Genomic DNA, 13,953 nt, shown 5'->3' with positions numbered 1-13,953 from the left:
GTCCCCTAAATTATGAATCACATAAGAATGGATTTGTGTAACAATTTACAAAGTCTAAGACTAAATTGAAATATGCATATTTTAAGGGATTAAATTTGGAGCAGCTTACAAAGGCATAGACCATTTTAACCACAGTTAGCAATTGGCATTAACATAAGCATGAATTTGAGAAACATTAGTTAAAATATGCATATTCTTAGAGACTAAATTCAGAGTGTCATGCAAATTTAGTACCTGTACCATTTTGTTGGTTTACTCAATCCTCCAACAAACAAACTGTACACTATTTCCTTACATATTATTATATACTTATACACTGGTATTTTACAAAGAGGACAAGAGCTGCAGCGATGGAGCTGATAAAAGTGATATGGCGGCGACAAAGAGGGCAATTGCTGCAGCGATGGAGCTGATAAAAGTACAATTGAATATATGAGTACTAAAAGGAGATATGGCGGCGACAAAGAGGGCAAGAGCTGCAGCGATGGAGCCATAAAGTGATACAGTTTGAGTGGTATACATGACCACATGGAACTCGTTTATTTCCTCCTTCTTCTGAATTGTGTGAATCTTCAAAGCTTTCCATGCAAACCGAGCAAACATCCTCCTTAGTGACATCAAGAACCGCCGGTAAGCTTGAAACAAAGTTCTTCCACGCAGCAAACTTGCAGAGTGGTTCTTCGGCGGCCGCTGCAAGGGCCTCATCCAGATCAAATGTTTCCAAATCTATGGAAGCTGTTGAAACCGAATTAAGAGGCATGATGACTATAAAGATAAGTTGCTAAAGTTGTCCAATATACAACTCAACATTATGCTTATATTTAAATAATGAATAAACTAGTTGAGGGTGAAAAACGTATGATGTTTGACTATTACTGAATGACTTGAATTGTTGGTTAGTCAATTACCTTGTCCTTAATTGCAAATATTCAAAAGAAGCACAAGAGATAAATCCAAAGTATGTAAAAAAAAAAACATGTATTGAGTGCAATGGGAAAAATACAAACAAAATGGAAACAAAGTATTACAAAATGGCAACAGTTCTGGAAAATATTTTGTGCTGCCTATCATTTTTTTCAAATAAAATGTCTGCTATTACACTCTCAATTATTTTCAAAAAAAAAATAATTATAAAGCCAAAAATATATAATAGAAAAGGGGGATATTGGGGGGTGCTAAGCCTAAACCCAATAATACAAGAACACAACCATAGGATCACAAAGTTCAATTCTCAAATAAGTGCCACTGTCATTTGTTGGTCAAAAAAAGTGTCATCTGCTTTGGATTTAGTTTTTAATAAAGCCTAAAAGAACATCCATAACCTTTATAAACATTTAATAAAAGTGTGAATAAAATATGCAGCATTAAGATATGACACCTATAGTCTATAGATAGGTGATATCCTTGTAAATAAACATTATAACAGTGGAAACATAGGCAGCACTTAGATATGAAATTACAAAATGCATTCATTCCTTCACAAGTTTAACAGATGACGCCCATACTTATAGATAGATGATACAGAATAGCATCTTAAAAAAAAAATGCCGATTAAAAACCAATCCCTAAATCCAGTAAATATCTTCTCAAACCCAATAGAATTCCACAAGATTTTTTTTAATTGCTATCGTCTATATTGCAATTTAATGCAAATCCAAATTAAAACAGCACGATCCATCACCCACCCCTAATTTAAAGCCTTATTTAAAGCCATTGCTTTGCTTCCTACGTTTACCTCGTCAATATGTTCCTCCGTGTTCGCCACAGCCTTGCCACCAGTACCTTTCCTCCGCTTCTGTGGAGGATTCAGATCATTCTTGTTAATTTCCTTCAAGACTTTTTCACTTGAATCACAGGGCTTTGAAACCTCCGTCTCCTCATCCGGCTTGAGATTTTCATCACTTTTTACACTTGATTCTTCAGAACTCTCCTCCATCTGTTCAGCCTGTTGCTGGAGTGATTCTATGACACCCATCATTTCCCTGTTTACCTATTAAGAACAGAAATAAGCAAAGTAAGACCTTTTTCATGCAGAGCAAAACAAAGCTTCATATTGAATAAATTGAAATTACAAAAGTCAATAGCTTGCTTCACTAAATACTTGAAAAAAAACTTTGAACATTGTCAGATACATAAACGGTGTCAATAATTTAACAGCCTTGTGATTTGCAACAAAACTTCAAACATTATCAAATACATAGACACTGTCAATATTAAGTACCCATAGACATCATAGTAAACACTAAATTCCATGGTTAATTACATATTTTCGAAAAGAACATTTTCATGGTAAATTAGGAATACCAGTCATTTCATAATATTTGATTTGGAGAATAATAATAACTATATTCGGAAATACAATTAAAAGGAATTCAATGAGGGTTCAATTTGAAGGATAATAATCCTTTATTTGATTGGATCAAATACAAGTCCTGATTACAATATAATTATTGATCCCGTTAGAAATAAGCGATGCAATCCCAAACCTAATAATAAGGCTGGTAACACTCACTTCAAAATGAAATAAGCAGTTCTTTTCATAAACATCTATTTAAAAAAATGTGAAGAGGTACCTGTGGATTCTGAAGATAATCAGCTATGTCAGTTGAACAAGTAGGGCATTTCATAATGTTCTTTTGTGTCCGCAAAGCGCGGCCACTTTGGGATGCCCTATTCCTAATATAACTTTGGCCAGAAAAGGCACCCTCCAGGCAAGCTTTGCAGAAGTTGTGAGCACAAGGCGTAGTGAGAGGCGAAGCCAACACCTTACGACATATATTGCAACCGAACTCTGCAAACACAATGACATGGAGGCAACACTGTAATAATTGAACAAGTTCACTACTATATATTTTGTTAATAACAACAGCTTCAAATAATAATGATCTGAAAAAGAAAAGAAAAAAAGGAAACGAGTTTATATTCATCACCAGGGATCATATACCTTTCAATAGCCTATCCTTGATTTTGAAGGACACCTTTTTTGTCTTTGGCCTAACAACTTTTATTTTACTTCCATCTACGGGATCCACAATGTTCACTGGCTTCTTACTTCGAGGTGGAGGCTTCTTCCACAACCAACAGCCCTTTTCCTCCTGAAATTTAGACAAATGAACATATTGAGAGTCCATACAAAACTTATAGAACAGAAAAGTTGGAAAAAAAAAGGATAACATTTGCCTAGCAAATAATTTTCCCGAAATCTAACTTGACTATTGTGATTATCATATCTTACAGAGTACAATGATAATGTCTAGAAAACAATGAAGAAATGTAATAAACAAAAGTGAAAGAAACACTTCAAGAAATCTAAGAAAAGCAGATCAGAAGACAACACCACTTACATCAAAGTCCCATGATGGATCACCCTTTCTTTCAGTAATGTCAATTGCACCTTTAAACTCCTTAATTATAGGTAGTGGACGGGGACGGTCTCCGGATAAATCACTACAGAGCAACAAAATGAATTCAAGTGATCAAGTTCTACACGTAACACGTCCACTTGTATATATTAGTACAAACACACATACAAAGGAAAAATAAAAATTGAGGAACTAAAACCAACCTTGTCCATGGAGCTGGCTCATTGTCACACCTCACAAACAAATACCTGCAAACCTTATGACCCTATCACAGAAAGATCCCCATCAACAATAAACTTTGAACAATTGATAATCAACTCGGTATAACTCAATGTACTTAGTAGAATAAATGCAGTGATTGGTAATTAGAAACAAGAATGATACTTACTTGTATTCCAATTTTGCGCCAGCATTTCTCAATTCTATAAACCCCATCATATCTCACTCCTGCTTCCGGTGCATAAGCAGAACGTTTCTCCTTGTGGGACCTGAACCAGATAAACAAATCCATAAACAAAATTCATGACAGAGTATCACATTGAATTTGAAATTAACCAAATAAGGAATCAATCAATTGAATTGAATTCATAATCAATAAAAACGGACCTAACAACACGAACAGGATAACCTTTTCGACAACTCAGTCTGAGAGCCTCATTCATGTTCTCAAACTGTTGATCAAAAGACTGATTTTTGTTTGTACGTTTATTACCGCTGAGATCTCTCCCGCCACTTCCTGTGTAAAGGAACCACTCACCGTGGTCCTCATCATCGACATAACCACCTGAAAGTGCAACAGATTGAGCCCCGTGTGTACTCTGACCAGCAATGCCAGCCACGTGGGGTAAGTGAGCTCCCCATTGCCTACAGTCCATCCTATCCTCCCATGTATCACCAACAAGAACCCCACGGTTCCTTGTTGGATCATTCTCAGCAACAATCGGTCCAAAATGATCTTTCGGAATGGTCACAAATATCTTTCCACTGCAAGCATTAGCCTTTCCTGTTTTCTTTGCTCTCTCAGTTGTATAAGCAGTATCAGGGCGCTCATCATTGTCAACACTGTGATAAACTTTTGGAACACTACTTCCTCCAACACCACCTTGCGAACTTGCTACCTTGGCCATACGAATCGCAATCGCCAACTGTGCATTGATTCGTGGATTGCTCGCCATCTTTGCTGGAATTGCAGTCCTACAATTCGAGCAAGTTCGATTTCCTTGCTTAATCCATCTCTCAAAACACTTCAAACAAAAATTATGCCCACATGGTGTCTGAAACCAACAACAAATCAACTTCATTTTCAATTTCAAAAAATAATTATTTTAACAAAACAAAAATAAGTTTTAACATCGAATTATTCAGAAAACCTAACCAAAATACTCTTCAATTAAGATCTAATAGTTCGAATAACCTAACTAAAAGAAAATCAGTTAGGTTATTCAATCGGTTGATTTGATCTTAGAAAACAAACAATGTCACTAAAAATCACCAGAGAATCAATAATACAAATAATAATAAAAATTAAAATGTTAAAGAGAAAATGAAAGGGGGAAAATGAAAGAAACTAACAGTAACAGGTCTCTCAGGCAACTGGATGCAGAAGGAACAGTTAAGGCTACCATCGAAGATATCAAGCAAGCCGTTACTGCGTCTATTGTTTGTTTCAGCAGGTGAATTAGAAGTCCCACCAACGAGTTCTTGTCGTTTCTTCGCTTTTTCATCATCGGTAAGCGAAACATCGTTCTCAATGGCGCGAATAGCGGAAACGAGATCTCCGGCAACAGACGGAGCAGCGGAATCGCCGGCGACGGGTTGAGAACAATCGGAGCATTCCCAATCGAGGATTGAGGTTGGAATCAGAGGTAAACAAGGAACATGCCATGGAGTTGCACATGTTCGACAATGAAGGGTTTCAGTTTCTAGAGGCTTCGTTTTACACGCCATGCAAACACCATCGGCGTCACAAGGTAGCTGCTTCGCCATTTGAGTTGGTAAAATGTCACTCACTGGATTTGTAATTGGTTGGTTAGGTTTTCGTTTTCCTCTCTTTTCCTCTTCTGATTTTTTTTTTATGCCCCTATTTATAAGGAGGGAAATTTTCAAGACCTAACTCCACTTGGGAGGGAATTGCTTAGATTTTGAATTGTTTCTCTTTTTCGGTGATTTTCATCTATGCCTCCCTTTCTCTTCCTTTTCGATGTTCACTGTTTTTTTGTGAATGTTTGCTTTTTTTTTTTTTTTTGGTAAGGTGTAACTCTCGTCCCTAGCTTGCATCTGGTTGTTACAATGGTCTTGACTCGAGATTAAATTCAAAATAGTCTTTGAATGTTAACATTTATTACCAGTTTAGACCTTGACGTTGTAAACTTCTATTAACTAATGAGATGACAAATATTTTGAACTGATGTGACACAAAGACTAAATTGAAAGTAACCCAAAAACCACTTTATTAATAACCGTTGGATATCTCTCATTCTCCCTCGAAAGCAAACTTTGTCTTCTAATCTTATGTGAAGTAGATGGGAGAGAGAAAAAGAGAGATCCTCCATAACTAACGGTAATTATCACTACATTCATACGTGCATAAACTATCAATGCAGCAACTGCGCAAAATGAGTTAATAAAACTGAAGACATTTCTCCTAAATGAATTAAAGAACGCAGAAACTACTATACCATAAATTATGTAAAGTCAACAATAGCTAATGTCTAAATGAGAGAGTTAGTTAGAGAATAAGTACATTGTGAATTCTGATTTTATTTGTAGTTTTGAGAGTTACGTCTCATTGTCTTTGGCTTGAGAGTTCTTGCTTATATCTTTTTATCGATTTTGGCTTTTGAATTCGTTTCCAATTTCTCTTTTTTTAAACAAAAACTTATGGGGAAGAACCCTTCCCTTCTTTTTATCATTTTCTCTCTATTTCAATCTAAATAAGTGGTTTTTACATAGATCTAGGTTTTTTCTTCGTGATTTCATCATCTAAGTGTGGTGGTTTGTTGTTCGTCGTCTTGTGCGGCGTTGTTTGATTTTCCGTCTTCTTGTGGTGTTCATTTGATTCATTTTGAAAGATCGATTATTCGATCAAATATTTGGGTGTCAACGTTGCAGATCCGGAGACATGAATATTCCGATCACTTTAATTTTATCATATATTTTTGTATCCATTATGCCGTTATATGCTATTAACTTGGATGTTCTGAGTTTGTTCGCAGATTCATCCTTTATGTTTTTAGCGGTGTTGAATGATGTAATCTCTCGATTTGACTGAATGGATATCATATTTTTTTGTAAAAAAAAAAACCTTGTTTTGTTTTGAAGTGTCAAAGATGTTGTCAACCAATAGCATCCATATTGTTATTACTACAATAATCAATAGATATTATGTCTCGTGACCTTCATATATGCCACCTTAAGCAATTTGTTTCATTTCTACGATTCAAATGAATTCTACAAAGAAACTGAAAGATGATAAAAATGAAGGCATTTTTCCCAAATGAATTGAAGAAATAATAAAACTGAAGGCATTTCTCTGAAGTTTATTGTCGTGAAAGTCATTGTTGGTACACACAGTATTTTAATACGATGTCATTATAGCAGGGGAACTCAATCAGTCACATTTTAACACATTCCCTTCACTTAAGCCTCTAAAGTCAACTAGTACGAACTAATAACATATCATAGTTGCTCTGATTCAACATTCCAAATGTTTAAAAAAAACGAAACAATATGCAGCATGGTCTAGATTTTTTAGCAGCATTATATCAGTCTCTCATATTCAATAGTGTTTTAATATGCAAATACTACTAATATACTCCCTCCGTTGTTTTTTTACATTTCTTAAGAAAAAATGTTAATTTAGTTAATGTGTCTATTTTATGTGTTAATATTACTAAATTGTCATTTGTTTGTATGTGTATTAAATTTAAATTTTCATATTTCAAGATAAGTTAGTAGGATTAATTAGGGGTATGTTTAGGAGAAAAAAAATGCATCTAGTAATTTGAAAAGGAGTTTACATTTAGAGACAAAAATAAAATCAAATGGATGCTTACATATAAGGACGGAGGGAGCATCAAACAAAATACATTAATATGGTCACTGACAGATCTCACTTGGTCCTTGATTGTGGATGCTTACTGTCAGTTGGGCACTGACATTGTACACTTATTGTTACGTGGGTACTTGACAATGTTGAGGCGCGATGGTGGGTGCGCAACAATTGTGGTGGTTTTGGTTTTCCGATGGAATGTGAAGAGAGAAAACAAAGTTTGCTTTTGAGGGAGAATGAGACTTATCCAATGGTAACTAATAAAGTGATTTTTAGGTTACTTTCAATTTAGTCCATATGCCACATCATTTACCTTGTCAATCCAAAACATTTGTCACCTCGTCAGTTAACAAAAGATTTTAACGTCAGAGACTAAATTGATAACAGATGTACATATACAGAGACTATTTTGTATTTAATCTTGAGCGAGGGACCGTTTTGACAACGAGATGAATAGTCAATGACCATTTACCTTTTTGTTATGGTGAATGCTGAGTAATTCTTTTTTGGTTTTGATTCTTAAAAATAACCCTGGTAATTTGATTTTTGGTTGGAATGTAAATAAGGTATGGTTAATAATTATTTTTACCGAAAATCAAACTCATGTTATTCTGAATGATTTGTTTTTATTTTTACTTTTGCGAAAGAAGAAGAAAAGAAAAAAAGCAAAGAAAAATCATGTCTTAATAAAGGACACTCCTATAACATCAGATAGTAAGGTTGAGAAATGACGTGGTAATGGTTGATGCATTATCGCAAGAGAATCTGAATGATTAGCATGTCATTTAGCAAGCATATTTGCGCAGTAGTTTCCTTCCCAAAAAATGTGATGAATGAAAGTATCTCGGTTTTTAACCAAATACACCTATTGGAAATATCACATAGTGGTGAAAGCCTCAACAATTCATTTAACACTGAATGCACTACGCGAAGAGAATAAGAATAACATGTCCGTTTCTTATAACCAACCTTCTAGCAGAGTTTAATCCTGATTGTAAGGGTGTGAATTTCTGTATGTAAAATATTGGACAAATCCACGCTATCATATAAGGCAAATTGAAAGTTTACCTCAAAATTCCTAACCAATCCACCATAACATACTTTACCTAGGTTACTTAAAGTATTGTCGTCCACATTAAGAACAAGTGCATCATTATCACTGTGTTGCCAACATGCTTCATGAGTGGGTCTAACTAAAGCGGCTGAAACAATACTGTCAAATGCTCGCTGTGAAACTTGCAAACTGCGCACAAACAACTTAAAATGTAGTTAGGAGTATCAGTTGGATACCATCAAACACCAACTTGTTACGAGTACAACATATGTTCCACATCACGTCAGAGATGTCACTCCTAATGTACCCACCGTACTCCGTACCACAAATTTTATCCGCCTCCTGCTGCGCTACACCCAAGTGCCTCATCAGTAGTGTCACTCCCTCATGTTTCAACATCTTCTTCCCATGGCTCAACATCCGTCCCTCGATCTAAAGATGCGTCAGACATACGACATCATCCAAGGTCACAGTCATCTCCCCCAAGGGCATGTGAAAAGTGCTGGTCTCGGGATGCCACCTCTCGCACAGAGTCATCAGTAGGGCATTAGGCACAGTGGTGTAGCTCAGGTAAACCAAACCATCTAACCCGCTCTCCCTAAGCGGATCCCAAAACCAATACTGATTCTCGTTTGTGCGTCCAAGACTCAGTATTTTAGCCCCATGATTAATCGGTTTTACCACATGCAGCTTACGAACCTGAAATAATAGAAAAATAAACATAGTTTAAACAATTTATAGATTAAACAATGTAAACATTTAACTAAACAAAATTAAACTTAACAAATGCAAAAATAAAACATAGCACATGTAAACCTTAAAACTTAAATAAAACACATAACAAAATAAATTTAAATCATAATTAAACATAAAGAAAAGAATTAAAAAAAAAACACATATAAAAGTTGATATAATAATTAAACAAACACACGTATAAAGGAAATAATTAAACATAAAGAAAAACCATTTAAAAAAATTACACTTACGTTCTCTAAATTATACTAAAGCGACAACGCCACATGATTGGCATAAGATTACAACAAAGATAGGTCGCCCGATCCTCTAGGAAAGGGAGGGTCCATATGTAACACCTTCGGGGCAGCAGCTGCTGCAATGTCATCATCATCTCCTACATGTTGCTGCTCTGATATATGATCCTGGTCATACCCACCATCCGTAACATCGTGGTGTACCTGATCCTGATAATTCAGGTACTCTACTTGCTGGCTCGGATCAATCACCTACGACTCTTCAAGCTGTGTAGCCTGAGAAGCCTCCTGCGAATTCCATGAACCATCCACCCTCCGACCTCTACCCTTCTTTGGGATGTGGCCGCTTTGCCTCTCCATCCCTGGCTCTGAGTCATTGCACGCCTACCACCAATCATCTTAGATGGATCAATGGAGTCCTGATCGGCCATATCTTCACAAAAAATTAAAAAATTAACATTATTTTCATAACCTAATCAAACACATTAAACCTAAACTAAACATAAACATAATCAAACACATTGAAAGTACAACAATGAACATCATTTTCATAACCTAAAATCATTCAAAATAATCATCATTACAATAAAATTTATGTTCATCATTTCCATAATAACCTAAACATCATTCAATAATTAACATACACTTAATCATTTCTATACACTTAATCATTTGTTTCCATCATAATTCTCGTAACCTAAACTAACTAAAAAATCAATATACACTTAATCAAACTATAATTAACATCATTTATATCATTTCCATAACATAAACTAACTAAATAATCAATAAAATTGTCATTGAAACATTTTATCAAACACTTTGTATGCAAAGTATAAAACATATTCAAATCGTGTTCATTTGCCACCATTCAAAGCCACATTATGATTTAAACAACATAGACAACAACTACATTCATTTATTAATTCCTAAACTACACATGCAATCATCAAATTGTCAATTTTAAAATCAACCATAACCACATGCAAACTACTCTAATTTTTTTTTAAAAATAAACCTAAACAAACTAACATTATCATTAAAATGATTGATACAACTTACTTGTGACAATATGCAGTTGATTTGCTTGCAATTCTTGAAAATGACTTTGGTGAAGATTGGAGAGAAATTGAGAATTTTAGAGAAGTTTTGAAAATGGTAATGTTTATGTTTTTGTGTGTGATTATATTCAGATTTCCTCGGCAGTTAACTACCAGCCGGATTTTTAATTCCTCGACAATTAACTGTCGAGGGGGCAAAATCGTATTTTACTCGTGTTTCTCAGCCTTATCAAATGTGAGAACAACAATTCTCTTAAAATTACGTAAGGACTAAATTTAAAAGGTTCTAATTTTATAGGGACTAAAAATATATTTAAGTTTTTTTTTTAAGTATACTCGTTCATGTATCATGTTAGGAGATAAACACACACAATTATATGAGGCATAATAATTTGAGCAATGATAAATGAACACAAAATATTTGACACAGATTCAACATCATGGATAGTTTGGACATTTCACTCATAAAACAGGGACAGTTTTGTCAAAGCCTCACGCTCCAAGGTCAGGAAATGTCTTCTTTCTCTCTCTGTCCGCCATTTTCAACAAAGGCCAGCAGGCCACCGCCAACACTTCACCGACCGTTTCTCCACAGAGTGATGGTCCTCCGTCAGACTTCGATTCCTTTGTTGCTGGACGTCTCCGGCAGAGAGTAACAGTGACTAATGTCGAAATCGGCATGAAAATCTAGATCCGTTTTCGGTTAGTCATTAAATGCAGATGTTAGTTAGATTATGAATATCTTTCATTATCTGAATTCTAATCTTCTAGAACTAAGAAAAAATTCAGAAGGAGAAGATGATGTGGTTGGTGTGAGTTTAGATGATCAATGCTTGATTGATTGTAATTATTTATTTTTAAGAAAAATAAAAATAAAGAAATAAAATTGCAGAAGAACAAGTATCTGTCATGTCACCGTGGGTGATGGCAGTGGAGCATTCCTTGGTGTTGTGTATGACACTAGAAGTGGAGCAACAATGGAGTGGTGCGAACTAGTTGCAGGGAAATGAAAAAGAAAAGAAAAAATAGAAAGGAAAATACACTATAAAGTAACAGTGTAAAGAAATGAGAAATTCCGTATAATTATACAGTGGTGTCTGTATTATGCTTAAAAAATTGTGTCCATTTATCATTTCTGTAATAATTTTGTTAAATTATATATACAAAAATAAAATTGTTTTTGTTCTATGACTCTTTCAACAAGGGAGAGAAAAATGAAGGAAAAAACTTCTTAAAAAAAGGAAGAAGTTCAGATGATTCGAATCATATCTTTTTTTTTTTGGTCAAGTAGCCTAGTGGCTAGAGCTCACACAATTTAATTGTGGAGAAGTGGAGTGTCCGGGGTTCGAATCCTGGCTCCTGCATATAATATGCAATATCCCTACCAACTGAGCTAAACTCACGCGGATTCGAATCATATCTTATAAGAGAGAATATAGTTTTATCATGTTAATTTTAGATAAAATATTTAACTGTTTAAAGAAGTAAAAGGAAAATAAATATATTTTTACTTCGGTGAATAATAAATAACCAATCCTTAAATAAAATAATATTTTTTAATTAATAAGTCTTTCTCTTTTCAATTGTCTGGCCCTGGCCCATTCTCCACAAATATTGGCGTCCTAACAAATCAAAAGCCTACAAGTAAAAGGACACCTTCCTTCCTCGGTTCCTCCTTAAAACACTTTTCTTTCTCATTGTCTCAACCAACCACAGTGGAATTGGAATCCAACCTAAAACCGATACTGTCAACCTGTCCTGTAGACAAATGATGTATAATTAAGTAATGATATTTGTACATTCATTCCATAACAATTTTAGTGACAATTTTGTTTCTCTATTTTTATTGGTCAAAAACAATGGAGAGAGAAAAATGAAGAGATAGGATAAGACCATCATGTGAGTATGAGAGAGAAAGTTGTACAAAAATTATCACAAAATAATTGTACAAATATCATTTCCAATATATATTAGGGTGTTCCCAAGATACAAAGGTTTTATATATTGATGAATACGTTGTTTTATTGTTAATATAATTTAGGAAAAAGATAGGTAGACATCATTTTTCATACACTTCTTATGTACACCCTATGTATTAGGGGCATTTGAGTAATTTTATATCATATCATCACCTTTTTTCATCTTTTCTTTCAATGTTTTTGCCACATATCACAAATGTGTGCAGGTGTAAAAGAGTATATGCCACCTAAAGTGGTTGATGTATAAGAACTCTATAATTTAACACCGACTGTTGTTATTTTTTTGTTTTGAAAGATTTCCGATTGCTGCAATATATTATAAAATAAGACACTATAAAAGGGCTATGTACATTCGTGGCAACAAGAAAATTCAGCACCTCACATGTCAAATAATATAGCCTTGTGACTTATACTGTATTATCATGCTTCCTCCTTTTGGTTAGTTCGTGCCGTGTAACAACCTCTATCTTGAATAACCACCCTTGTTCAATTTGGTCCGTTTGATCTCTCCATTTTCTCGAAGAAATCTCTACGTGTTGTCTGTATTTTGGTTACCACTATGGATAAAATTTCCATCAAGAGTGCACACCTTGCAATTGTCATGGTCAACTGCTATCAAAATTTCGCTTTCTTTCCTCGTACTTCATTTGACTTGTTAGATAAGAAACATTGACAAAATTATTTGCTGGATATTCATTCATTTTACAATGCTGTTAAAAAACGACACGTGATATCTTTCTTAAGATTCTTAGAGTGTGTTTGGATGAGGTAATTGAGAAATTTTAAAGAATTTAGAATTCTAGACAATTTAAATGATTCAATTAAATTACTTTCATTTCTCAATTCTTTTGTTTGGATGAAGTAATAAAGAAATTCATTGTCATCATTTTTGGGCAACTTTTATAAATTTTAATTTTTTTGGACCAAATTTGAAAATTGAAATTAGGGATCAAAATGTAAATTTCAAAAAATTGAGGGGTCAAATTATAATCTTTGAAAAAAATTGAGGGACCAATTTGCAATTTTTTGGGGTCAATTTAAAATTTTTGAAAAATTTGAGGACCATTAAAATGGATCATACTTAATAAATGTTGACGTAGTGTTGCGGACTGATCTAAAACTCAATCCTCACAATCTTACAACTCATTTTCATAACATTATTTTTTCCTGAATCAATTACCTGAACTCAAAAAGTCTCAACTTATTAAAATGCCCCTCAACAATTAACAAATCATTGCATTAAATGTGTCGTCCTAAACATTCCCTCAATTTCTCTTCAATAGCTCATCCTCAATCCCATGAACTCCTCCCTTCATGACGATAGGAACTTACATTCTTTGCATATAATAAACCTCCTCCCTTAATTTGAGCGTGAAATTAAACAAGATCACCTAGTTTTACACTTTTACCCAAATAAATAGTTGATAAAAAAAATAAGTTACTCCCTCCATCCTGCA

General features: G+C 34.3%; 1 protein-coding gene across 2 annotated transcripts; it reads right to left on the bottom strand.

The window, feature by feature from the left end:
• Positions 1 to 175: 175 nt before the first annotated feature.
• Positions 176 to 5,625, bottom strand: LOC11416728 (E3 ubiquitin-protein ligase ORTHRUS 2). 2 transcript variants are annotated; one of them, XM_024773441.2, is made up of 9 exons: positions 4,935 to 5,625; positions 3,969 to 4,636; positions 3,751 to 3,850; positions 3,566 to 3,627; positions 3,345 to 3,447; positions 2,945 to 3,095; positions 2,574 to 2,791; positions 1,736 to 1,990; positions 176 to 735 (listed from the first exon to the last, which is right to left on the bottom strand). In XM_024773441.2, the coding sequence occupies exons 1-9, from the start codon at positions 5,346 to 5,348 to the stop codon at positions 727 to 729; spliced, it is 1,980 nt and encodes a 659-aa protein (XP_024629209.1). In that variant the 5' UTR covers positions 5,349 to 5,625; the 3' UTR covers positions 176 to 726. The 2 variants fall into 2 exon arrangements, with proteins under 2 accessions (XP_024629209.1, XP_003630722.1); XM_003630674.4 differs by lacking the exon at positions 176 to 735 and having other exon boundaries at positions 1,421 to 1,990; positions 4,935 to 5,624.
• Positions 5,626 to 13,953: the final 8,328 nt, after the last annotated feature.

The sequence above is a fragment of the Medicago truncatula genome, chromosome 8 (genome assembly GCF_003473485.1).
Source record: "Medicago truncatula cultivar Jemalong A17 chromosome 8, MtrunA17r5.0-ANR, whole genome shotgun sequence".
NCBI classification, from domain to species: Eukaryota; Viridiplantae; Streptophyta; class Magnoliopsida; order Fabales; family Fabaceae; genus Medicago; species Medicago truncatula.
Note: the sequence above shows the minus strand (reverse complement) of the source record. Positions and strands in the feature narration are given on the sequence as shown.